The 26,249-nt window shown below is 40.3% G+C and overlaps 2 protein-coding genes and 1 long non-coding RNA gene across 4 annotated transcripts in view; 1 reads left to right on the plus strand and 2 right to left on the minus strand.

Moving 5' to 3' along the window:
• LOC146499355 (tetraspanin-9) lies at positions 1-9,974 on the minus strand. Its single transcript, XM_085138627.1, has 9 exons — positions 9,836-9,974; positions 3,592-3,633; positions 3,059-3,138; positions 2,770-2,961; positions 2,621-2,695; positions 2,419-2,520; positions 2,195-2,326; positions 1,134-1,217; positions 1-433 (listed from the first exon to the last, which is right to left on the minus strand). The coding sequence occupies exons 3-9, from the start codon at positions 3,119-3,121 to the stop codon at positions 362-364; spliced, it is 720 nt and encodes a 239-aa protein (XP_084994753.1). The 5' UTR covers positions 3,122-3,138; positions 3,592-3,633; positions 9,836-9,974; the 3' UTR covers positions 1-361.
• Positions 9,972-14,573, plus strand: LOC146499356 (uncharacterized). The gene is made up of 2 exons (XR_014870097.1): positions 9,972-10,087; positions 13,534-14,573. It is a non-coding gene; the product is annotated as an uncharacterized LOC146499356 (long non-coding RNA).
• Positions 11,233-26,249, minus strand: part of LOC146499357 (endosome/lysosome-associated apoptosis and autophagy regulator family member 2-like) — a 16,855-nt gene continuing 1,838 nt past the window's right edge. Inside the window, exons 2-22 of one of the 2 annotated variants that reach the window (XM_085138616.1) lie at positions 22,328-22,448; positions 22,058-22,247; positions 21,806-21,953; positions 20,949-21,038; positions 20,759-20,864; positions 20,528-20,677; positions 20,174-20,262; positions 18,486-18,666; positions 17,695-17,823; positions 17,137-17,227; positions 16,922-17,024; positions 16,606-16,743; positions 16,193-16,465; positions 15,923-16,096; positions 14,981-15,170; positions 14,476-14,572; positions 14,290-14,391; positions 14,021-14,147; positions 13,516-13,694; positions 11,902-12,064; positions 11,233-11,672 (exon numbers count right to left, since the gene is read on the minus strand). In XM_085138616.1, the coding sequence (XP_084994742.1) occupies positions 11,604-11,672; positions 11,902-12,064; positions 13,516-13,694; positions 14,021-14,147; positions 14,290-14,391; positions 14,476-14,572; positions 14,981-15,170; positions 15,923-16,096; positions 16,193-16,465; positions 16,606-16,743; positions 16,922-17,024; positions 17,137-17,227; positions 17,695-17,823; positions 18,486-18,666; positions 20,174-20,262; positions 20,528-20,677; positions 20,759-20,864; positions 20,949-21,038; positions 21,806-21,953; positions 22,058-22,247; positions 22,328-22,448 (2,910 nt within the window). In that variant the 3' untranslated portion in view covers positions 11,233-11,603. Of the gene's footprint in view, positions 11,676-11,901; positions 12,065-13,515; positions 13,695-14,020; positions 14,148-14,289; positions 14,392-14,475; positions 14,573-14,980; positions 15,171-15,922; positions 16,097-16,192; positions 16,466-16,605; positions 16,744-16,921; positions 17,025-17,136; positions 17,228-17,694; positions 17,824-18,485; positions 18,667-20,173; positions 20,263-20,527; positions 20,678-20,758; positions 20,865-20,948; positions 21,039-21,805; positions 21,954-22,057; positions 22,248-22,327; positions 22,449-26,249 lie in introns of both variants that reach the window. The other variant, XM_085138615.1, reaches the window with a different exon arrangement.

The following is a 26,249-nucleotide window of genomic DNA, read 5'->3' on the forward strand; positions in this document are numbered from 1 at the left end:
TTTCTGTAGAGTGCTCTTTATCTTTATTGAACATGTTAGTACACAACGCTTGCCTTATCTAAGCATTTTTCTCACACGCGTGGCTTTCAACGACTTGATAAATCATTCCCAGTCTTTCTTTCTGTTCTGATTTTTCTCGTGTTATCACTTTACATAAAAAAAAACACAATATATTGTGATTTTTATAAAAGCTAACTATAAAAAAAAAAAAAACAAACTAATTTAAATGCTATTCACAACAATAACTGGGTGCAGAGATGGAAAAAAGATATAGGTTTGTAGTGGTACACATAAGAACTGGCTTTTTAAAAACTATAACGATGATATAGCTCAGCTGTGTGAAACACCTCCATTAATCCCCTCAGGCTTCGTACTTCTTCCCTGCCCGGTGGATCTGCTGGTAAAGTGTCATGGAGAAAGCCATGCCGAGCAGCTGGAAACAGAAAAACACTCCAGTTAATAAAGAGCTGTGTTATGAGGCAGGATTTAGTGCTTAGCAAGTTAACTTTAGAAGGTGATTCCCTTCTTAACCAGCCCGAAACCGTTTCTGGAGCCTGATAAGAGATCAACATGATCAAATCAAGGCTTATTGGCCGATCAGTTCCCTGGAAAATTGTATCACAATTCCTGGAAGATAATAAGATGGTCTCTAGGGTTATGGGACAGTCTGAAGTTTTTGTTTTTTCTTTCATGAGTAAGAAAATAGATCCCTGGGGGAAGTTTATTTACTGTTGTTCTTTGAGCGTTAATATATTGAAACCGCCCTAAACTTTTGCCTCGTTTTACTCTTGTCAATACAGTCATGTTGGAAGCCCATGAAGACTTGCTGTAATGTGCCATATTAACACTCAGCAGCAACCTGCCAACCCCAGTAGCCTTAGACAGAACCTCCAGGTAGCCTGGGGTAGTATCTCACGGCTGTTAGGAAAAGGGTCCCTAACAAAGTCTTTAAAGGCACATGGCCTTAATTGGTAGTAAAATGTCTTAAATGAATTTTTATTTAGTTTTTTGTGATTCTGTAACCCTGAGAAAGTTAAGCAAATTACATCCTGGATATGTTGAACTTGCTTCACAGCACAGACCCTGTGAGTATTTAAAGTCTGGATGTGACCACCGGATAAAGTGCTGCTCACCTGTATGACCAACACACACATCGCAATAGTCCCCAGAAGGTGCTTGTTGTCGTCCAGCCACTCCTCAACCTTCTCATAACAGCCCTGAAAAGACGAAGGAAACCAGATCATCAGGAGACATCTGGTCACAAAAACGCTTTACACTGAGTTCACTCTGAACACTTTTCTCCTTTTGTTCCTGGTTACTAACATCTGTTGTTGTTTCTGACACATTCAAACACAACCTAATGCTTCTTTAAATTCAAATAAAACAAAAACAGTTTGGGATTAAGTTCGAGGTAAAGAAATAACAGGAAAACTGGAAAACAGGAAAAGAACTGTAACACCAACTCATTAACTATATGAGTCGTGGTTGTGCAGCTCATTTTAAACCAGACACCTCTTTTTAATTGTTTGAGCCAATAGGATCACAGTAACTGTGCCACGTTCACGTCACTTCAACCAATCAGAAGTTGCAATGCCAAAACCCACGTGGGCCCAAATTTACTGCATGTGGCCTCTGTCCAGTCACGTGTCTGTAGGTGAGTCTAAAATGGAAGTTGTTGACGGCTCTGATGTGGCTAGTTAGGCGTGGTAACTGCTGATAATCAGGTGGCTACCGGCAAAAAATGGGACGGTAAGTCAATTTCTGTCTTAGTGCATTTGCGCTGCTATGTGTTTTGTGGTCTTCTTTTGCGGCTCATTCAGTAAATTTTGGTCAGAGTGTGGTGAAACTTGATGTTTGGCATTGGTGATAGCTCCAGCCTTTCTTTAGCCGGAGTCTAAAGAATTTCTGGTGCGGTTTTGTTTGTTTAGCGAACTTGTGTGCATTTATGTAACTGCTTGTTTAATCATGGCTTGTAGAAATGGTTTATATGAGATTTTAACTGAGATTTAGAGGTTTCTGTGGATACCACACACGTCGGGACTTATATTTCTGACCCCGTGTTATAACCGATTAAACGTGATCTACTTCTTTTTGCCCCCGGTACCGGGGGCGTGGGGCTAAAGTGGTTAAATTTATTGGGCCTTGTTGACAAAAGAAGGAATAAAACAATCAGCAGATTGATAACTTCACTGACCCGTGTCCAGAACACATTGGAGGCGTTGCGTCCACAGTCCGGGTAAACCTGCTGGCAGCAGCGGTCAGGAACCACGTCATCATGGAACGCCGTGTGCCAGTCGCGGTGGTTCGTCACGCCGCAGCACTTCCACTAGTAAACAAGCAGGAGGGGAGGAAATGACAGTGCATCATTCACTCAACAAGCAGCTGGATTAAAGGGTTGTCTATAATGCATCTGCTCACCTCTCCCTGTATCGTGTTCCAAGCATCCCTCAGGCCGGCGTTGTTGTCCGTGTTGTACAGAACCAGGCCTTCTTTCAGGTCCTGACGGGCATTTTCACTCACCTGTTCACACGGAACCAGAGAGGTGGATCATGGGATATGAAGGCACACTCATCTGCAGCCTGGGAATGAGCATGATGGTGCTAGCGTTTTGCAGTTTTACCTTGTCGGTGTAGACAAAGAACAGGATGAGGAGGATAAGTTCAGCCAATAGGATGATCAGGAGAACGATGAAGAACTGAATAAAAGAAGAAAAGTGTCAACATAAGATGAACAAAAGTTCATTTATACCAAATACGGTAATACACTCACACTCAGCAGGAGGCACTTGTTCTCCTTGATGGCACCCAGGCAGCCCAGGAAACCCGTCACCATGACTACGGTGCCGAGGGTGATGATGAGGTTGGCAGCGGAGAGTGAGGGGAAGGAGGGAGAGAGAGTGGCAAAGCTGCCCTGAGAAACCGAGAGCCATACGCCGACACCCAGCAATCCACAGCCTCCCAGCTGAAACACACAGGAAACTCAGACACTTCCTGCTGATTCGGTGACGATAAATTGCTTTAATCTCTTACTGCCGAGTCGGTGTGTGTGGAAAAATTACCCAGAAGAGCAGGTTAAAGAGGAAGAGCATGTACTTCACACAGCAGATGCAGCCGCGAGCCATGACTGAACCAACAGGCACTGAATAAATGAATAAATAAATAAAGATTTTTTAATGGCAGATTTATAATAACAGTCTAAAAAAAAGTTACTAAAGCTTTGAAATAAACTGATCTCCAGAATACTACCCAAATTCCCCTTTAGGACACCACTGTTCCCACTGTGCGCTGATAAAGTTTCTTGAATTATTTTGGTCTGTGCAAAGATACAACCACCAGTATTTACTTAATTTAGCTCTAAAATGAACTTTTATTACGTAGAGCTGCACCTACATCATAGTCAGTGGCAATGTTTTGAATTTTTAAGGGAACAAAACATGATTCACTTGTTGTGCGTTGCTTGTTTGCACAGAAAAACCACAAGTCACAAGTTACAGTCTGCTTTGATGCACATTATGCAACACTGACTGTAAACAGTTTCCTCTGCAGGGACTCAAAGTACAACCACAGCACAGCAAAGAGGAGATGAACTCACCACTTTAACAAGCAGGAGAATGCAGAAGCTCTAGTGGTTTACCTGTGACACACAAACGTACACGAGCATTAACACGGCACCTACAGGTGTAAACAAGTTTTTAATACCACTTTAACTGATACTGAACTTACCACACAAACAAACTGTTGTCACTTTAAAATGAAGGGTATGGTAAAAACAAAAACAAATAACAAACAAGTATGTGGTTGAGTTTAGGAACATTTTTAAATGTGTTTTGTTTGGTAGCATTTAACCTGACAGCTCCACACATCCTTCACCTGTCCAAAGCGTGGGAGTGGTGAATTTGTCCTCTGCTTTTGTTATTTAAATAAAAACTTCAAGACAAGAAGGTCACATAAATAACAAAAATGACTGAACACTCAAAAATCCCAACTATGCCTCGCTTCTAAAACTATTTATACATAAGCTTATATTCCTGTTCTTACCATTTTAGAAATATTCAAAACAGCCTGAAACTGTTTTAGTCAAACTATAAAGGACAAACTGAGCAATTCAAAATTAATGATCCATATTAAATTTAGAGGCAGTGTAAATTTAAATTTAATGGAAATTTTCATGAGGTCCAGTCATAAAAAGTGTAATAGATTTTACTCTTACTTGTAAAATTGTATTTAGGATATTGTAAATTTTTTTAGGCACGTGCATTTACCCTGTAAACTGTAAAAGGTTCAATAAGTCGTAAGTGTGGTTAACAGATAACTGACTAATAATCAGTGTTGGGACTAACGCGTTATTAAGTAACGCGTTACAGTAACTACGTTATTATTGTGGTAACGAGCACGGTAACTAGTTATTATGCCAAAATCAGGAACGCGTTAGTCGTTACTGGGATTTAGATACGGTCGTTACTCGTTACTTTGTGTGGTGGCTATCCCGGAGCTTCCACAGATTCTGTAACATTAGCAAGTGGTGGAGGCAGCAGGTGGATGAGGGAAAGGGGACGCAGAAGGAAAAGAGACCCGAGGCGGCCGCCGGTCCAAGTGTGAACTGAACTTCAGGTAAGAAGTTATGACCTGCAGTCTATCTGGGTCAGATATAAACCAAGTTTAGGTGGAGTTTATTTTCGTTATTCTGACTTTTTCCGTACTGCGTACTAGCTAGCATGACGGAGTTTCTATACAGCTGGGTGGGTGCTATGAAGTTAATGATGTTGAACTTTATTTTGTTCATAAGTTATTAGAGTTGCCAACCGTCCCGTCTGGTATTCAGAGAAAATATTACGCGTTTCTTATTGAGGTGAAAAGGAACAATTTGTCCCGTAATTCAGCTACAATGAAAAAGGCACAAAGCTGGAGTTATTCTGTGTCTTTGCTGCACAGCTGCCTCTTCTTCTTTCATTCCCCTCCCTCTCCTGTTTCTACTTCAATCATGAAAACTGATCAATGATCAGCTGATCGGCTCTCTTGTTTGTTTATCGCCCACTTTGCGCCAGAAAGAGGAAACCAGCCGATGTCGCGCTAAACAACAGCAGCACGTTTAAGCTTGAGCAGCCGTTGTTAGAATTTATTTAATATTAATTTCTAGTATCAGCTGATGTTTGCTGGAGCCACAGCTGCAAAAAAGCTGCTGGTCATAATATCGGTTTGGTTATCTGGTGAGAGGGAAACATGAAGATGAAACCAGGAGATGTCCTTACTGAATCATCAGAGCTGAACAGGTGATGGAGAAACAGGTTTACCTTTTAGGTGACATGAATGAGTTGAAGGGAAGTTATGAACTGTTTCTGAGAGACAAATAACACCAGGATCCTTTTTAGGTAGCTGACAGCTGGTAACTGTGCAGGGGCGGGTCTAGCAAAGGTTTGCCAGGGGGGCCAGGTAGGGCATTAACAGGGAGAGGGGGGCACAAGGAAATACTTTTCTTTCTTATTCTCATTTAAAATGTCTGGCTTTTAAAAAATAATTATCTGAATCTTACAACAAACGATTGATAGATTGGTGCATATATACCATCAAAACAGTGAACATCACTGTCACAACAGCGTTTGTTTTCATTCAAAGGCTTTATGATTTTTCCTATAATGGCGGGCCAGTCTCAAGTCAAAATGCCCGGGCCAATTTTCTGTCCCAGTCCAGCTCTGTATGCAGCTCATCTGCAGTCTGGTGTTGCCTACATCTTCCTATTCAGAAGGCAGAATTTCCGAGTTCTGAGTACAATCAAAGCACCACGACTGCAGTTTTTGTGTTGGATGTAAAAGGCGCACATGACGCTGTGACGTAGGCTAGAATCATGGCATTCTCTCGTGGAAATATGCACATTATCTTTTCCTTTCTATTGGTAGGTGGCACAGTGCACTTGTGGCAAGTAAGCAAGCTAGAAGACTGGCAAAGTTATGGAAGCAACACATTAACAAGAGAATTCTGAGTAAAACCAAAGTTACTTTCCCTAGTAACTAGTTACTTTGAAAGTAACGAGTAACTTGAAGTAACTGAGTTACTTTTGATAGAAGTAACTAGTAATGTAACTAAGTTACTATTTTAAAGTAACTTACCCAACACTGCTAATAATACAACTACTCCAAGTCCAAATACTTTCCACATTATGTTTTAGGTGGTGTCTTTCTCGGTCTCCCCACCAAAAGTTAAAAATAGAAAACTGGAAAGACATTACTCACAGGAAATTAATTCATTTAAGGACCAGCAGACACAGACTGCACACTCTAATTTTAGCCGTATTGATATCGTCAGTAACGTTGGTAAACACAGAATTTAGCCTCCAAGTACAGACCCTAGTTTTTACATTTATTGAACCTTTTATGAAGACAAACTTGTCTTTTTAACAATGCATCTCCTTCAATTGTAAATGTGATTTGTTAAAATTGTGCGTTTTTAAAAAGGTTAACTGAGCCAAATGTGAGGAAAAGAGAAAAGAGATGGGTTGTTTTTGTATTTGTATTTACAGCACAGAACAAAATATCCACATTAAAAAAAAAAAAAAGACTAACTACACATAGCTATTGATTATTTTATTAATTCATTTATAAACATGTTAACTTTACAAATATCCCAATATCCAGGTAAACCTTTAAAAATGTGTATTTTGTCTGAACAATAGGGCTGCTACAAACAATTATTTTGATACTACTAGTCGCCAATTATTTTTGCGATTAGTCGACTAATCAGATCATGCACCCATTGGACGTAAAACGTACAGCTTATTGCACCAGCATGCATCTGCTCTTATATAACTATCATTAGCTTACAGCTTTAAGTGTTTAAGGTATGTGCTAACTAAAAATAAAGACAAAATGATAGTTTATTAAATTTTAATGACATTTACAGATTGTTTCGGTGAAGTTTAATAAACTCCTTGCTATCTAAAATATAACAGGACACCGGAGTAAATTCTCGAGCATCTCACACTTCTGATAATCAGTTGTCTGCTTGACGTTTATTCAGCTGTGTAAAAACTAAAACTTTAATCTCAGCCAAACCGATTTACTCAGGAACAAATAAAATACTAAAAAAAGCCAAACAATAACATTTTTAAGTTATTTAAGTGACTTATATATCATGTTTCACCTGAGTAGCAAGAGACGGCGGTGGGTTTGAAAACTATTTTCCGGGAGTCCGGTGTTCTCACGGGCTCTAGTGAGCCTTGCCCCCGGCTAGCTATCGAGCTAGTGGGTAACAGACGTCTCCGAAAACGTCGGAGCACTTTGGAAAATATGTGGTGTCTTGATAAACTGAGCAGATATTAGAAGTTTACACAGTTACATTCTTGCCTGAAAATATGTTAAACGTTTATTTTGTGACCCAGAAAGAATAATAAGAGTAATATTAAAACTAACTAGCTGCCGCCATTGTTGGAAACTGAGCAGGGCCGTGCTATGAATTCTGGGATAGGCTGGGCCACGAAGTATACACCCGACCCATCCTTCAAATCTGGGGAAATGAACGGCGCATTTGTCGGAGTCTTCGAATTTGGACAGTCTTCGTCGTGTTGCTGTAACGTAATTGGCCTACAAATGGGGGCAGGAGGATGCGGTTCCTGAATTTGTACACAGCTATGATACTGGACGCTGCTTCTTCTTCTTCTGGGTTTAACGGCAGCTGGCATCCTTGTACATGCAGTGCTGCCATCTTCTGTTTCAGTCTGTTATTACACTCTTAAATCCTACTACTTATTCCTGCGTCTTTTGGGATCTTACAAAGCTTCAAACGACGCGTCGACTATTCAAATCGTCGTCGACAATTTTGATAGTCGATGTAAACGTGACTAGTCAACTAATCATGGCAGCCCTACTGAACAACAACACAAACTCAGATTTTCTGTCAAGTATTTATTATTATTATTATTATGTTTATATATAAACATTTTTGACAAAATTTGATTTTTTTAACAGTTGTTTTTTAAATGTGGTCAAAGCATGTGACAATTATGGGAATAAAATATGACAAAGAATCTAAACAAACTGAAATAGTAGTACAATTTTAAATTCAATTAATCACTTTTGTGCGTGTGTGTTTCTCTACTACAACATTTAACGTCATACACACTATAGTAACACAGTAGCAACACAATAACAAAAACCTATCAACCAGAGACAATAACTTTCTGTTATTTTAAAATGACTAATAAGTAAGTAAAGAAAAAAAGAGCGTGGAAAGAAAGCGACAGGACTTTAAGTTTCCTGAAGATGTTTCACTTCTCATCCGAGAAACGTCTTCAGTTCTAAGACCAAATGGTGGAGAGTCCCAGGTATGTTCTTTTCTTTTCAAGAACAAATATCACAAAGTGATTTACAATACAAAATAAGACAACAATTAAACATTTCAAACAACATTCAGCATTTAGATGTTAATAATTTCAACAATTTTTCTGCACTGTGTTTTAATATCCACAGAAATTTAGAGACTTTTAAGATAAAAAGCAAAGATGGGTAGAAGAACAAAGACCCAATATCAGTGACTTGCTGAACATGGAAAGTAGAACGCCAGGGCCCATTATTTTTTCCTAATTATGTTAAAAAGATATTACGATGTGGCTGAATGCCATTATTAAAATATAACATTTAAAAAACATTTACTCTGAGCAATTCCTTAATATTTCTTACATTATTATCATTATTATTAATTTGTAACAGGATAACTACATCTATGCTGAGAGTCATACTCTCAGATAAATAATATGTTCATTATAGTGAGCCTGCAACAAACTAATGGTACTGTTACACACTGGTACACAGTTCAAATTCATTCAGCAGTGGTTAATGCTGTAACACAGTTTTCTGTTTGTTAGCATGATTAAATCAATATGTTATTTTTTATTTATTTATTTTTGAACACAGGTAAGATTTGAATCAGCTTACAAGTGATTAACTTTTGGAGTTGATCCAGATCTGGATAGGTCTCTTTATCATCAGTATTGGTGTCAAACACTCACCTCTTGTACTGTGACCTCACTAAAGGTAGCATGAGCACATTTTTAACTTTGCTTAGCTTAACAAATGCCATTAATTAATAATTATTTGATGACATTTTTAATTAATGTCATTAAAAAAGTATTTGCATACACTCCATCAGGGGAGACACGGCTCACTTTCCCATAACCCATCATACTACTGGAAGTCTTTTTGCAGCCAGAGAAGTCGCCCCCTTCTGGCCTTTGAAAATAATGACATCTTCCATCTTTTATATACAGTCCACACAATCACATTTTGAATGGGGCTTTCAGACGTGGACACTACAAAAGTACGTAATTAAATACATTTTAAACTTCACATTTATATTAAATCTGAATTTTAGCCCTGTAGTTTCTCCCAGACATTTTAACCGTAAGCCCGTATTTTTTCATGCCCTCTGGCTCATACCATCACAAACTATCCCAAAACATCGCCCAACGATACAGCAGCTTCCAAATTTAAAAACTAGTGCGTGCAATAAATCTCTGCCTCGACGTGTTTTGACTGAGAAAAGCCATTTTGTTTTTGTTTTTTTTTTAGACATATAGTGGGATCCTCGTCCCGTGGTGACGTCATCACCCAAACTTCAGTTTGCGGTCAACAGTTTGCGCTTTAAAAAAAAGGGGGGGAAGCGTAACTGTAGCGGTGTTATTTTTAAATTCACCAACTTTATACTTTAGCGATAAGAAAAAATGCTAATGTCTGCCTACACGAAGCTAGCCCACTTCGCCGCGGCTCGGGCCGTGATTCTTTCCATGTCCATGTCGGGTAAAAGAAGAGGAGGAGGATGAGGACAAAAATGGGAGATCACTTTCTTACCGCTGTCAATGAAATTGCGCTCATCTCCCCGCTAACTTCTGGAGGTCCGCATGGTGCTCTGCCTCACAGCATCAGCGGCTTTTAACGTACAAATCCCGCAGTTGGAAGCTACGAAGTCCGTTCGGAAGTTTCCTCTATGGCTGGAGGAGGAGGACGTTTTCTAGGGAGAAAGGCGGAGCACAGAACTGGAGGACTGGAGGCGTGACTTTCGGGGGAAGGGAAGATAGTGAGCCGGTCAAAGACCCCGGCTGGGTAAATATGAGTGTTAGAATAGTTCACATAGTTTCCTATCATGGCTCAATCCCCCGATTTTATCGACACAGTTGAAGCCCAAAAGAGCAATGATGACAGTTTTGTTTCACCTAGCGGTTAACAACGGTACTGCAACATACTAACAGCAAACAAGAGCATGAACGACCAGATATCAATTTTTTTTAAAAAAATATTTCCATACTGATTAACACTATTTAATAATGCAAGACGTTTATACTGAGTTAAGTTATACATACAGTTTAAAAAAATATTTATATATGTATGTATATAGCTACATAGGGTTTTGGACATGACTCACTCGTTGTTATTTCGCCTCTGTACACCACCACAATGGAATTTAAATGGTCATCAAACGCATCACAGTGAGTTTTGAAGTGCAAACATTCATCTTTAATTCAAAGGGTTTAACAGAAATATTGCACAGTCCCACATTTTCAAAAACATTTTAAAATATTTAATTTCTTTGCCCTGAGAAAGTCTTAGGTTGCTTTTGTAGTATGCTTTTGGTCTTTAATCACTTTCACTGTGAGGCACTGTCTAATCAGTTTAGCCCTGTACACTCCTATCAACAAGCACACCATCAAAACATGACGGATAATAATAATAATGAAGAAATTCGCACAGATTTTTAAAAAGTGTATTTTTTCTAACAGCCAAATGGAGGTGACTCCTCTGGCTGCAGAGACACTTCCTGCGATCAGCTGTCCTCACTCTGTGACATCAGTAACACTTCCTTGCTCATAGGGAGTTGCCTGATTGCTGGAGTTTTAACTGGATTATTTTAAGCTCTCTACCGTACAATAAAGCACCTTGAGGTGACTGCTGTCGTGATATAAATAACAGTGAACCGAAGAACACCAAGCTGGCTACATCCATCTTTATCATTTATAATACCCATGTACCAAGCTCACAATAAAAGTATGGCCTTAATTCAGGAATACAATAAAAACAAGCTTTTAACCTTCACTCACAATTACAAAGGTATACATGCAAATTACGTGTTAAAGGTGTTTGACCTCAGCCTACTTTAAAAATAACAGGTGTCTGTTAAGGAGGCAGAGTGGGTGGATGATGATGTCATATAATTAATGCTTGTATGTGAACCCCAAACATCCACACAGAAATCCCCAAAGCCAAAGAGAACTTTAATAAAGGTTTGACATCATAACATCAATATAAATACGTGACTCTTAACAGAAAATACCAAATTAAATTACAAAATATACAAAAAGCCCCAAACATTAAAAGCTTGTTTTCCTCTCTCTGTAACTGCTGTTGAGCATCCATGGTGATAAAGCAGGAGCTTCCTGTGTATTCCAGGGTGGAAGAGTTAAAGCCATTGTCCATACTGTCCACAAACTGGGGTGTGTAGAGGTGCCCCCACAATGAAGGAGGTTATAAGAGACACGTAGGGAGGTGGACAGTGAGACCATTGCTAACAGACTGTTCCTCTGTTGTGTCAGCCCAGCCTCGCTCTTCCTCTGTTGGCATCAGTTTAACCCAGGACCCATCGATCAGACTGTGAGGATTTCAACTGCACAGACTCGCTGCTCTCTCCATCCTCCTGCTGAGACGCACATATTAGAAATGTTACGTGTAAAATCAAAGAGACAGAGGAGAGGGTAAAAAATGACTTTAGCAACTGATACATCAAATTAAAAAAACATACATATGCACCAATGACTGCATTTTCTTATCTGCAGGGGTAATCGTGATATAAATTAAAATGCAGGGCAAATTGACATGCAGATGGTAAGTCTTTACACGTGAAGTAAAATTTACTTCATGCACACCTTGTTGGCAATGGCGCGCAGTTTCCCCAGCAGCGAGGGTTTCTGGGCATAGACCACGTCGTCATCGGGCTCCTCTCCTTCAGCCAGGCCACAGCTGTCTGCAGCTGGCAGCTCACACTCTTTGTTGGCAGACATTACCAGACGAGAGTACTTGTACTCCAGCCTGGCCACAGACCACAGGGTGTGAATCACAATCAGGCAGTGTATCATTTAACATCAGACAGCATCCGGTACGAGTGTATTTTTAACCAGGAATTCTTTCGATTGTCATGACTTATCTATTTGACTCAGCTTTCTGGAGAAAATCACGCCCCTTATGTACTCAGTCACCCCCTTCATGCCCGGTTACTCATCCCTCACAGAGCTGCTTTTCTTTTTTTACACTGATGTCAAATGATAATAATTTTCAAAGCCTAATATTAAGACAATTTCCTTTGTGGGATATTGTTGACACTTTTCCATATTTTTTCACCATATTCTCACTTAACTGAAAATATCTTCGTTCTTCTTTCTTTTGTTAAGTGTAATTTTTCTGGAGATATTTATGTGATTTTCCTTTTTCCTAACACTTTATAATAAATCCCTAAAAGTGCAAGTAATTTCCGTATATTCAATCTGAAATTGCAATGTAATTATATAGTCGTAGAAATACATAGCATTGGATACACTAGAATAAGGGAGTAATGCACAAATTATACTGTTAGTGATTTTAAGTAGCACATAATTTGGGCCTATGCCCTGCAGCGTTTGCTGGTGTTTATTTTTTCTTCTAAGCAGGAAGGGGAGACCAGCCCTTATTACATTTTTATATGTAATATAAGAGGACAATTCAATAGTGGAACTTCAATGATATACACTAATATAATGCATTAACAGTGTAAGATAGGGGAATTTGATTTGTTTTTCCACTAAAATATATTGGAATTATGCACTACTTAAAATTACTTAAACATTAGTTAAAGTTAATTAAACATTACTTAAAATTAGTTACACATTACTGAAAAGTATTTCCAGTGTAAATTTTAAACTGTGAAAGCTCTATCTACAAATGAATTCATGATGTAAGGTAAAATACACGAGGATCGCACCCTTGATTGGAGGCTGTGCTATAACTATAAATATTTGTCTTATGTCTAGAATAAAACTTCATTCAATTTCTTTATAAAAAAATCAATCACTGTTAAATCTACAGTCTTTCCCTCCACTAAATATTCTCACTTTTTCTTTGGTTTATCTACTTACAGTGACCTTAATCACATGATACACAAACATTTAGTGTGCTGTATTTGCACAGACAGATAGATACGAGAGGTCACAATTACGGTGATAATAAAGACAGATTATTTCTTTTCATACACAAGCATGTTCTCGATCCTGCTAGCCTTTAAAATACATTCAAGATGATAGTAATCATAAAGGGTTACAAACAGATTTTTGAGTTCACTCTGCAATATGTTTACGATTCACTGATTTGCAACGCTGGGCATTAAAACTGTCACCGGTGCCTTCAGGGTGAAGAATTTGCTGTCACAGACAAACATCTCTGACCACTAATAACAATTCGCTGTGATCTTAATGAGCACATTGGCCTGCTGTTAGGGTGCCTCTTATTACCTCTTGTTTTTCTTCCAGAAATAGCAGGTGAGGGAGATGAGCAGCACGGCCACAAAGGCCCCGCCTCCAACGCCGACCTTAAGCCACAGAGCGATGGCCTCACACGGGGAGGAGCTCCGAGGAGGCAGAGACACTCCTTTGGTGCACAATTTGGGCTCGTTCCACACATATAGAGTTTCCTGTTGACATGAGGGGATTTGCATTACTGATTAATGTGTTTTCTCAGGTTATAAATCAGTTTGTTCCATTAAAACATTATTAAACTGGTTTTGGCTAAACCATAAACGTTTAAATGTGTTTTGTTTTTATTTTTTCCTGCAAAAAATCATGTTGTACGTAGTGAGGGCTCAAAAATGCTGGAAAAGATGAGGCAAATTAAAAAAGTAACTTTGGGTCTTAAATTTGTCACAGATTCAAAGCAGATACTGCCTCACTGTGCGCGAGGCAGTATGAGAGGCTCCGGCTTTCTGTGAAGTAAATGAGGTATGGGGAAGGTGTGAGTTACCTGGATGCCTCCCTTGCATGCTCCCTCTATCCGGTGGTAGTCGTCCTCAGTGCAGCGTGGACAAGCGCTGGCACTCTCCCACAGGAAGTGAAACGTGCATCCATCACATGTTCCTGCTGGACATGAGCTGTCAAACACACAGATCAGTTATAGAGCTGCTAAGAGTAGTACATTTGTTACCTATTAGTTATTGAATGTTTTTGTTATCAAAGTATAAAAATATACATCAAATCTATACAGAAACTACACTTTAACTGACGTGCAACTACCTGGGTACGGAGAGCTCTCCTCGCTCAGACTTCTCTGGGTTACAGCGAACGGTGATGACTGAACTCCGACCCAGATCACATGATGCCGTCACCTGCGTTGAACTGAGGGAACACAAACACACATCTGGGACTTGAACACAACAAAAATATTTGACTGTTGCTTCCAGCTTTCTTTTTTCTTTTTACCTGTAGAAGAAATTGATGTCGGGAACATCCTGTGAGTTTTCCGGGAAAAGATCTGGTTCGGCATTGACACCATTGAGAACGGTGTCTACTGTCGCTCCTGAAAAAACAAAGGGGAGAGAGATCAAGGTGGTTTTTACCAGCTGATTATCACAAAACTGCATGACGCTATTCAACCAGCACCAATCTGGGTGATCCAACCCAATTAAAACTGTTCACCCAGGGGTACAGCAGGGGGCGCTCACGAGTCAGTCCCAAATAAATCTGTTTCACAAATTGTTTCCATTAGTTTTTCTTATAGTGAAACGTCAGAATTCTCTTAATCCAACCTGATTGGTCAGTTAAGGCTTTACAAATAGACACCCTCCACTGATGGGACTTGATTCCATATGATAACTAGACTTGAGAAATGTAATTAAACCCCAAGTGAAACTCCCAGGTATGTATATGAAGAAGCTTGGCGGTGGTTGAAAGTGAGGCCCTCAGGAAGTCCTGTTTAGGCCCTTACCAATAAAAGTGTCAGCAAGGCTGATGGATTGCGAGGAAATGGCCATTCTGAAGCCCCGCCCATCCGATGGGATGATGGTCGACTGACAGATAAAGCTGTCCACTGAGTTCACGAACTGAGCTGCGTCGCTCTGGTCGTCTTTGTTGGACACGTCTGTGACGTTATCGGTGCAGACAGCAGCTCTCTTTCCCTGCAGCCAGCGCCAAAATGAATCTGTCAGTGTATAATTTCTCTAATGTCAGATTATTTTCACATCTATTTTTCACCGCTTTACATCCTAACGAGATGTGGACACGAACATCTCATCTCACGGTCAAATATACAATATATCCACCATCCATTCGTTTCCGCTTATCCTTTTCAGGGTCGCGGGGGTGCTGGAGCCTATCCCAGCTGTCATAGGGCGAGAGGCCGGGTACACCCAGGACAGGTCGCCAGTCTGTCGCAGGGCTAACACACAGGGACAGACAACCATTCGCACTCACATTCACACCTATGGGCAATTTGGATTAATCAATTAACCTATCCCCACAAACTGCATGTCTTTGGACGGTGGGAGGAAGCCGGAGTACCCAGAGGGAACCCACGCAAACACGGGGAGAACATGCAAACTCCACACAGAAAGACCCCGGCCTGATGGTGGAATTGAACTCAGGACCTTCTTGCTGTGCGGCAACAGTGCTAACCACCGTGCTGCCTCAATATATCCACCATTAAAAAGTAATTCTCAGTATGTTTTTTAGATCACAAGAATTTAGGTGACTTTATACAACATAAGCAAACTCAGTTCTTATATCCCTTACACATAAAACATTCAATAAAAAACAGGTGAAAGATAAAAAGAACAAAAGAACATTTAAATGATTTTTAAATACGTTTGCTTCACAAGCTGATCTCTGAAGTGTTTTTGAGGCTGATGTAAGCAGAAAGCAGGTCAATTACCCCGTGGCCACACAGGCTAATGTTGAACAGATGAAGGTATTTTGTGCCTTTAGAGGTGAAACTTGGCCCGATGGTCAGCGAGGCCACATCGCTCAGGGCGCTGAGGTCAAAGGTCAGGGTACGGTTGTTCAGCGTGTGGGTGAAGGAGCAGTCGCTGTAGCACCGGGAGTGTTCCTGAAAGAAAAAGGAAAAACATGATCTCTTTTAACTGGATAAAAGTACTAAAACATGATGATCCAGAATGAGGTATCATGACTGCAGGTCTCTCACCTTGTTACTGATACTTCCTGGTCCACACGCGACACATGCGTCCTGGCCGTAGGTTTGTCGCCCAGCCAGGTGTGTGTTGGGGGGACACTCCTGGCATCGGTTGGTGTCTCTGTCGATGTAAAAACCAGCTGGGCAGGGAACGCAGGACGAGCCGGCACGCTGGGAGTTCTGAGGTACCAGAGCGCAGGCACGGCAAGCTGATGCCAACCCGTCAATCACGTTCGTCAAGTTGATGGAGTAGATCTTCACCGTGTCAGCAATGAAACGACGGACCTATAGACAAAAATATGCCACCGCAATTCCTTGTTGGATAACTTGATATTTGAGACAGCCTCACTCTCAGCAGAGCCTTAATAACGTTGCTTTAACAGCTGACGCCATGAATAAAAATCACACGACTGAAAATCACTCACATCTAGAGCATGGTTAGTCCTCTGGAAGGCCCACGTATACGTGACGGAGGCGTTTCTAGTCATGCTGTGCGAGTACGACTGTTTGCCCTTACTGCCCTCCCAGGACTCCACCACTGTGGTGCTCTTCCTGTTCACGTCCTGCAGGGGGCGTGCCAATAAAACACAAAAACAAAGGATTTGCTAACTGAGCAGTAACAGGCAGAACACCATTATAAACCAGACCTTGATGATGAGACGTGACCATTCTGACTCACTCAGTAAAGTTAGCCACCTAATTACCACCTTCTGCTGGAAATGAACACAAAGAGGCACACACCATCATGAAGTACAGCTCGCAGTCGGCTGAGCAGATGGTCTCGAACACAAAGGTTATCCGGCCAAACTCGCTGCCGGTCATCCCTGAAAGCGAGGCTGGGACCCTGTCAACAAACACAAACACAAACTCGCATTTAGTAACACACAGATCCTGTTTGTCATCATTAGGACAGGCTGGTTTCTTCTCTGTACATAAACACACACACAGAGACTTACTTGAAGCCGGGGACATGCAAGCTGAGGATAAGATAGTCATTATCCGAACTTCCCGCTCCGCTGCGAATGTGATCTCCCGCCACCTCCCATCCTGTGGAGCAAAAGGTGCGATGCACTAGTATTACACCTCTGTAATTCTCCATGACAGCATATGAGAGGTTGTTTTACAACATTATCCACAATTAGCACAGCAGTAATGGGTAAAAAGTGGTTGCAGGTGATTTCAGCTCGCAATTCAAGCTCAACACAAAGCCCATTTTCCACCCAGACGTGTTCATTCTGACTCATTTTAAACTGGATTTTTTTTGGAGCACTGTCAGCTCTGCATTTGCTCTTAGTGATTAGATTCATGGGGAATGGATAGTGTTGTAGTTTCCTTCACTGTGTTTACATTTTTCATGTAAATTTTACTGTAATTAACCGTAAAATTAATATTTTACATTTTCTGCTTTTACTTTTCTGTCAAAGTGCTTTGTAAAGTCTGCAGCTGGAGGTGTTACATAAACAAAGTATTGTTATAAATATATCTACTAACGTGTCAGGCATCCGTGTGCTCACCGTTCTTGTCGTCACATTTGGAATTGCCCACGTTGAAACAGGAAGTCTTCATGTTGGAAGGCAGCACGTTCCACCATTTATACTCGTAACCCAACACCGGCTCGGTACCTGCAGGGCACTGTGCACACGCTGGCACACACACACACACGCACACACACACGCAAAGATCACATAAAAGCTGTTTAGACACGACAATGACATTTACCTCCTGGGTACAAAATTGTGTTTGTACAATCTTTTCAGCCGGGTCGATCTTAAACAAATTCATCTCATAATGATGGACAGAGGTGATGATTATATAAGCAGATGGAGAGGCTTTTTAAAATGCTGGGAGGACGTTCAACCTTTGAATGGAGAATAATGAAGGAATTAAATGAACTTTGGTTTTTATTGGAAGAGAGTTCATTTGCAAGTACAGGCTCCAGCTTAAGTGTACAAGTTGTATGACTGTTGTAATTGTTTTTATTAGTTATAGTATGTTTGCAGCAGTTTGCAGCATGCCACATCTATTTACATGCATTTATTTATTGCTCTGTAAATGTTTATGTACTGCTTTAAACATATTTTTCATTTTTTACTTGTATTTTATTGTAATTTGAGTACTGCTTCTTTAAATTCTATATGTATTTATACCTTAAATGCTTTTCTAAAGCATTTATAAGTATCGCTAACCAGCTCTTGTATGAACACGAAGCAGTGGAAAAGATAAAGATGTTTAGTTTGATGAAAACAGATTTAAACTTTATCAACACCAGGGTGAGGCCGGTGAGGATAGGTGTGAGCAGGTTTACCATATGTGCCGTCCGAGTGCGTTCCAGGTGGGCAGGGCAGGCAGGTGGAGTCGTTGCTGTTGTAGTAGCCGGGGTTGCAGGGAGGGCAGGGCTCTCTCTGGCCTGTTGCCGGCAGCTCCACGGCTCCTGTGATGTTCTCCACGCAGATTTTTGGCTCCACCCAACGATATAGCACCTGTGTCTGTAACAAAGCAGGTTTAAAGCAGGAAATTCACTCTGCTCAAGCAAAAACAAACACCTTAAAAAAACAAAGGTGAGATTTTTTTTACTGCCCTGTAACACGGTGCACTTCTACAAAAGCCAGTCGGCATGCTGCCTCTCAGGCTGAGTTTTCATGGGTTGTTTATCACACTGAGAGACTTTACCTGCTTTTGCTACAACACTAAGTGAGCCATCGAACACTTTTAATGATACATTTTAATCACATCTGTCTTTCTGTGTGAAACGTTCACGGTTATATAAATTTTATACACGGTAGTGTATAAAATTTGAGTGCTGCACATATCACGTGACAGGCAGTGTCAGAAATATGTGACAAAGTAAATAAAAATAATAATAAATAATAAACAAGATGAGAGAGGAAACAAAAAGTAAGTAAAACATTTAAAAGGTGAAACCATTTTAGATACAGGAATATCAGCTGCACAAAAGGATTAAAAGTAAGGAATAAAGAAAGTTACTATTAAAGCAGTTCAATTAAAAACAAATATAAAATAAATATAAAAATGATCAGGCACAGAGGAAGCCAGCTTATAAAAATATTTAATTTAAAGGATGAAAGTGAGCTTGATGATCAGCACAAAAAACATAACAGCACAAATGTAGCAGGCGGTTTCTTCATTAATATATTTGGTCATTATATTAAATATGTTCAAAGAACCGAGCCTGGTTCTCCCAAAGGCTTCTTCCTGCTAAAAGGGAGTTTTTCCTTCCAACTGTCACCAAGCATATGGTTGTAGGGGTTTCTTTTTTTTTTTTAATGTTGTTGGGTCTTTACCTTACAATATAAAATGTCTACTGTTGTTATTTGGTGGTGCATAAATGCAATTAGAATTAAATATTAATAAATTAGTACGCCTTGCCGACAGGTGCTATGTGACAGAGGGATCTAAGTCTAGCACAAATTAATTATGCTTCACAAATAAAATGTTCTTGTGAATTCAGCGATTCGCTTTAACTTCTGAAAATGGATAATTATTGTACAAATATTAAACTGACAGTCGCAGTAACACACACACACACACACACTTGTTTTCATATGTTAGTGAGGACCTCTAAGTGACATAATGCTTTCCTTTAGCCGCTTAAAATAATACCTATCCCTAACCTTTAGCCTAAACCTAACATAACCTGATTATAACCCCGACACTAAAACCACATTTTGATTCTCAAAATTGTGGGGATGGGAATTTTTTCCCCATATGGAACTGATGGTCCCCACAAGTGTAGTAGCATTCCAATTTTTGGTCCCCACAAAGATATATAAACATGGTACACACACCCACACACACACACATATACACTCGCTCTGGTTTTCCTTGTTGACTTTGCATATGAGTGCGACACAGGGCGTGTTTATATGCATATCTGTCCTTGTGTATTTAAAAAGGTCATTGTGTGTGTGTGTGTGTGTGTGTGTGTGTGAGAGAGAGAGAGAAAGAAATATGAAACATGCAAGCGCTGCTGACCTTCCCCTCGCTGTCGCAGGCTGTGTGGATCTGGAAGTAATCCTTCTCCGAGCACGGCGGCCTCACCTTACATTCAGGCCATCCCTCGTCTGAGAGAGGACGCAAACACAGAGGCAGGGTGAGCATCAGCAGAGACCAACGAGGTGCCAGAACTAAATGAATCTATTATTATTATGAGGGAAGGTGTTTCCTAAGGTGAAGGACTTAGCCGTCTCCTCAGAGGAAATATGCAAGCTTATTATTACTGTAACTTCACCATGTCAAACATGAGAGAGAGAGCTTACACTGTTTATATTATGACTGAAATAATGTAAACACTGTTTGTTGTGGTGCTGTTGGGCGTCCTGTACGTACGTGAGTAGTGGTGTTCGGGGCAGGGCGTACAGGAGGACGCCCCTTTCACAGAGTAAGTGTTGCTGGGGCAGGGCTGGCAGGATGAGGAGCCGGGGGTCGGGCTGAACCAACCGGGTCGGCACGGGAAACACTCGGATGTGTAGGCGACACCTGGACAAAAGTGTGGCGATGCTTTAGGTATACACACACCTGCAAAAAGCATCCGACCGTGAGCTGGAGGTCAAGTTTTACCTTCTATTTGGATGTTCTTCAGCAGCACAGGCTTGACCATCTTCCCCCCCACCAGTATCCCAGTGGTTCTCCAGTACAGGATGTTGGTACCAGACTTCAGGCTCACCTGAGGCCAAGATGCACACAATGAGCCACACATCACATGATACTGCAGCAGCTTGTACACACAGAGGTAGAAACACATGCTCACCATGTGTGTGTCCCATTCTCCATTGTTGGTGACTTTTATCCATTTCTGATCGTCAGTCTGAGCCATTTCCTGGCATTGCTCATTCTGGACCTGAGAACAAGTTAACACAGAGCTTATTATCTACACAAACAAGCAAAAATGACTCTTCTTCAACATTACCTGCTATTAAATTCATTATGGATACGGACAAGCGCTACACCCAGAGTAAAACTTGAATAAACTTGCACAGCCTTGTGTTTGACTTTTTAAAGCACTACATTTCATCTGTATTAAATAGGCTTAAAAACAAGTCAAGCTCATACAAACTCAAAACTCATCAGCTAACAAATATCTGCAGTATGACTGTTTCTCTGTGCAAAGGTAAGCTCAGCCGCCTCCTGACTACCTTCATTATTCTTTAACCAGAAAAATAATTAAAAATGTCTTCTTTCATAGCAAGCTTTTAAAGGTCTTGCATGTAAGTTTTTTAATAGCATAAATAGAATGAATCATACTTATGTTTACATTTATTTATTTCTACTTTGTGGAGTGTATTCTATTATTGTGTAGTATTATTGTTATAGTTTAGTTTTATTGGTGCTCTATTCATTTTGATACTGTAATTATCATCTTATCTCATATTAAAAATGAGTGATTTGGACCAGATTTTTCACAACACTCTCAAGGATATAGTTTATGAGCAACACAAGTTACTCCCGTAATAAAACAACTTCAACCAAGCTGGGCAAGAGGCCGAGCACACTACAGACAGGTAGTCGTCTACAACCAATTTACAATCACTAATCATCTAAACTGCCAATAAATCAAGAAATAAAACACTCTTGGTTTTATTCACTATTGTAGTTACAGGTGCTTACATAGAACTCAAAGAAGATGTTGTTGTCGGGGTACTGATAGGTGAAGGAGACAGAGCCCTGTTTTTCCAGATGTACGGCATAAACCAGGGACACCGTGCACTCGTCACGGTTGGACTCCAGATACACGCCCTGCGGCGTCCACGATGAGCTGCAACGAGAGCAAAACACAGCGGCAGCATACTCCATCTTGTTATATATTCAATAATACATGAATACCCATCTCCATGGTAATGGTAATGCTGTGTGCGCCACCTTTTACAGGCCTGAATGTCCTCTCCATTCGGCCCGGTGTCGAGGAAGCTGGCTAAGCTGGTGAAGCCTGCAGGGATGGCATCCCATTGGTCAAAACGAAGGCCGCTGCCCAAAGAATAAGAACCAGCTGCACATGGCGTGCACTGCTGCGTGGACATCTCCAAAAACTTCCCAGCTGGGCATGAGAAGGCTGAGGGAACAGAGAGGTTGTGTTGGCACGTGCACACACACACACACACACACACACACACACACTGTGGTGGTACTCACAGCAGTCAGTGCCTCTGGTCGGAGGAGGAAGGTCTGAGCAGGAGCCTGGAGACCTAGGGATGGCGACCCTCCATCGTGCCCCTGTGCTGTCACACTCTGTGTACTGGTAGTAGTACTCTGACTGCACGATGAACACACACACAGACACGCAGATAGAAAGATCAATAAGGTATCCATTCATGGTTCCCAGGAGATGAGACTGTTTCACGTTGATGATTCCCTGACTCAAGGTTCATATTTGTGGGTTTGAGTTTGAGTTAGATTTTCCTCAGAGGGAATCCCAACACTGCTTGTGATACTCTGAGTTTTCATCTAGCATCGTCATCAGGTCGAGGTTGTTTGTACCTGCCAAACCTCATGTTTTTCCTGGTGAGGCTTGATGAAAGCCTGTGCCTTTCAGAGTCATCAAGAACTATACGGTAGACAACATTTTAAATACCATACGTGTGTGAGTAAAGAATGAAAGTCCTAATGGACGAAACAGCAAATCTGTAGATTGATGGATAGGTTGAACTGGACCAAAAATGACTGGTGGTTTCAAATTTTTCCCCTTAGCACTGTTTGCCTAATGTTGCCTAATTTGCCGGCACAGGCTACACACACATACAGTACAACATAGCTTCCCCAATAAGAGCCGACCCTGTGTAGCCTGACACTAACAACACTGCTCTGCTGCTGATTCCACATTCAACAAAAGCTGGTCGTACAAAGGAGAGCATGGAGACGTTTACAGGGTAAAAAGATGGCTGACCTCGATGTCCACAGCAACCATCCACCGGTCATCTAATGGTCCATTAAGAGCGTGTTAGCGGGTCATCTTATCAAAGGACTGCTGGCTGTGACCTCATGCTCATTGAGGGAACTCAATGTTCATCCACAGGCCCTCTTTTTTAGTGCCCTTTATTTTAAAGGGCACTAAAAGGTAAAGTAATAACGAAAAAAATGTCTTACATACTATTTATAATGTATCTATTTACAACCTCTGGTTGTATAAGAGCATATGGGGAACCTGAATTGATCTGTAGCTTCAAATAAAAACCTTCCCGGTGACTTTTTTGTGTCAGTCACTAGTTTTTTTCAAGTCGCACTGAATAAAATATGAAGTTCATTTAATATATGAAATCAGGTTTATCTTTGGCATGCTCATTTGTGTCTTTTATACCACCTATTAGTATTTCACAGCAGCTACTTTGATGTGAAATAGAAGGTAAACTTGGGTGTTACTAGTCACAGAAATTACACTTGATTAATGTAATTAGTAACACGTGTTTTCACCTGTTTTCCATTTCAGAAACAAGTCAAGTGTCCAGCCAGCTGTCCATGCATCAGCTGATATTGGACTTGTTGAGTGATACTAGCTTATAGTTTTGAATTTCACACATTATGGTGACCAATCCACAAATGAATCAGTGTGAAAACCATTAATAGTGGCGGCAGCACAACAAAACCCAAAGAAAAGCATTCTTTGTACTTTTAAAGCAACTTCCTCTGAGTCCAAAGCCTCGCTCTGGCAGATCTCCATCTCCTCCCCCGATCCTGCTGTTCAACTGGACAAACAAATCAGCTGAGCGCCGACTGACATCCGAGCAGCAGCTAATTAAACTGAAACAATCGCAGCGATAAACCTGACAGAGTAAATCGGTGCTAGAACGATGGCTTTCAGATGTCAGATGTGTGTGTGGTGCAGATAAGCCCGAGCTCTTTTAAATGACTAATCACCTCGCCGCAGCGACAAACGTGGCCATTCATGCCGCACCCCCTCCGACAAACACGCCAGCAAACATTCAAACTGAGGCTTTGCCGTGTGAGCAGCAGCATCACCTGCGCTCAGATTCACCTTTCTGTGTTTCTGCACACAAAGAGGGATAATGTGCTGACAGTGGGGGGAAAGGTTACACTGAGACACGGGCTAATGCCTTTCGCTGGTCTCCTGGGTGACTCACGCCGGTTGTCATGGAGACTGCTGGAAGGAAGCGAGCAGGGACGGGATAAAATTCAGTGCCTCTTTACAGCAGAGGTTTGAGGATTTGATAGGACCCTAATCTCTCTAACAATGTATTTTTTTAAGTGCAGAAAAAAACATCTGGAAACTTCTGAAGCTATATTAAGGTCATCTTTAGAAAACAGCACACAGCTGTTATATGACCGCTTACTGTTTATGCTTTTTCAGTCAAGTTTCCAACCATTTTCATCTGACTTACCCAGAAAGTCCATTCATGCGATGTAAAGACCCCTCAGTAACACCACTTCTCATGCTTTATTTTGATGTACATCTACACTCAGTGTTTAAACTAGGGGTGGGGGAAAAAATTGATACTGTGTAGTATCGTGATATTTTGTTTGCTAATAATGTATCGATACAGGGACAGCAGAAATCGATATTTTGTTACAAAAAAAGTTTTTGTGGACTGGAACATGCTCTGACTTCAGAGCATGTTGATCAGCTCCTTTTTCTGAGCAAGAATCCTGACATTCCTTCACTGTCCAAATGTGTTTAACTTTTTTTTTTGGCAGAAATAAACATGACAGTTTACTTATTTTAATTTAAGACATGTTTTATTTTAATTAAGTTTAAAACTTTTTTATTTAATGTAAAATTATATTTTGTTTTAATTTACTTTCAAATTCTTCAGTTGCTGAATGGGCTGCATAGTTTTCATAAATTTCATAGTTCAGAATAGCTATAATTGTACCAGATGGATGCATTCAGTTAAGTTGGACTAGACTGTAATACAAACCATTCAGTTTGTCAACAATAAAACTGACTGAAATGAGAGAAAGACTGAGTGTGAGACTTTGATATTAGATAAAATGAATAAAGTTTAACTTTATGTACAGAATCTGAATATCGCAAAATATTTTAAAAAATTGCAATAATATTGTATCGTGCGTTAAGTATTGTGATAATATCGTATCGTGGGATGTATGGTGATTCCCACCTCTAGTTTAAACCACCAGTAATTTTTATTTTTTCCCTGCCTAACATGATGTTTAGTCACCATTTTCAACAGTTTATCCCTTATTTCTGCTATTGTTGGTAAAATAAGGAATCAACTTGTCAGTGCCCACTTTTTTAATGGACCTGACTCCTGAAGTAAAATTCCCCATTCATTTTCTCCATGTCCAGATGATTTCCTGATGGTTTTGGTTGGTGGATCAAAATATGTCATCGTTGACATTTTTTTATACATTCAACTAAAGAAACTGGAACCAATATGTTTATATGACAGACTGTTGATAACAAAGTGCCTAAAGATAACATTTAAAGTTAGTTCTTTGTTGTCTGTTATGAGTAGACACCCCTACTCAAGGGGTGTTATGCTTCACCCCTTGAGTTTGGTGCCTTTTGTGTGCTTGAATGTTTCATAGGTCAGTGTTAACAGGTTCAAAAAACAAAAAAAAGGTCAGGCACAAGGACTGGACTGACAATGAGTGAAAAAGCAGCCAATGTACAAAGATGAATGTTGAAAAAGCTTAAAAAACAGGAGAACTGTTTCTCAACATTTCTTACACCTTAAAAAATTATAAGAAAGTCTGGTTCCTTGGAAACGGGGATCAAAACTTTCATGTATTAGACTAATGTTCATTTTGTACCATTGTTCAGACATTTCACACCTCTTTAAATGCTGTATTTCCATGTTTTGTGTGACAGCTATCAAGCTGAATCTCATCTAATCTAATAATGATAACTGCTCCCAATGGCTTAGTGGCTCCTTGATGCAGGGTGCGGTAGGTTTTATTGATTTTATAAACTGATGGCAGTAAATTGTTATTTAACAGAGGCTGGATCCTGTTTTATTAGCCAGAATTCAAACTCTGATGAGAAATTAGTTTTTTATTTATTGAGTTATATTAAGATGTGGAACATTTTTATTTACCATTTAGAGACATTTTCTTCTATGATTTTTTCCCAACAGTTAGA

The sequence above is a fragment of the Neolamprologus multifasciatus genome, chromosome 17 (assembly GCF_963576455.1).
Source record: "Neolamprologus multifasciatus chromosome 17, fNeoMul1.2, whole genome shotgun sequence".
NCBI classification, from domain to species: Eukaryota; Metazoa; Chordata; class Actinopteri; order Cichliformes; family Cichlidae; genus Neolamprologus; species Neolamprologus multifasciatus.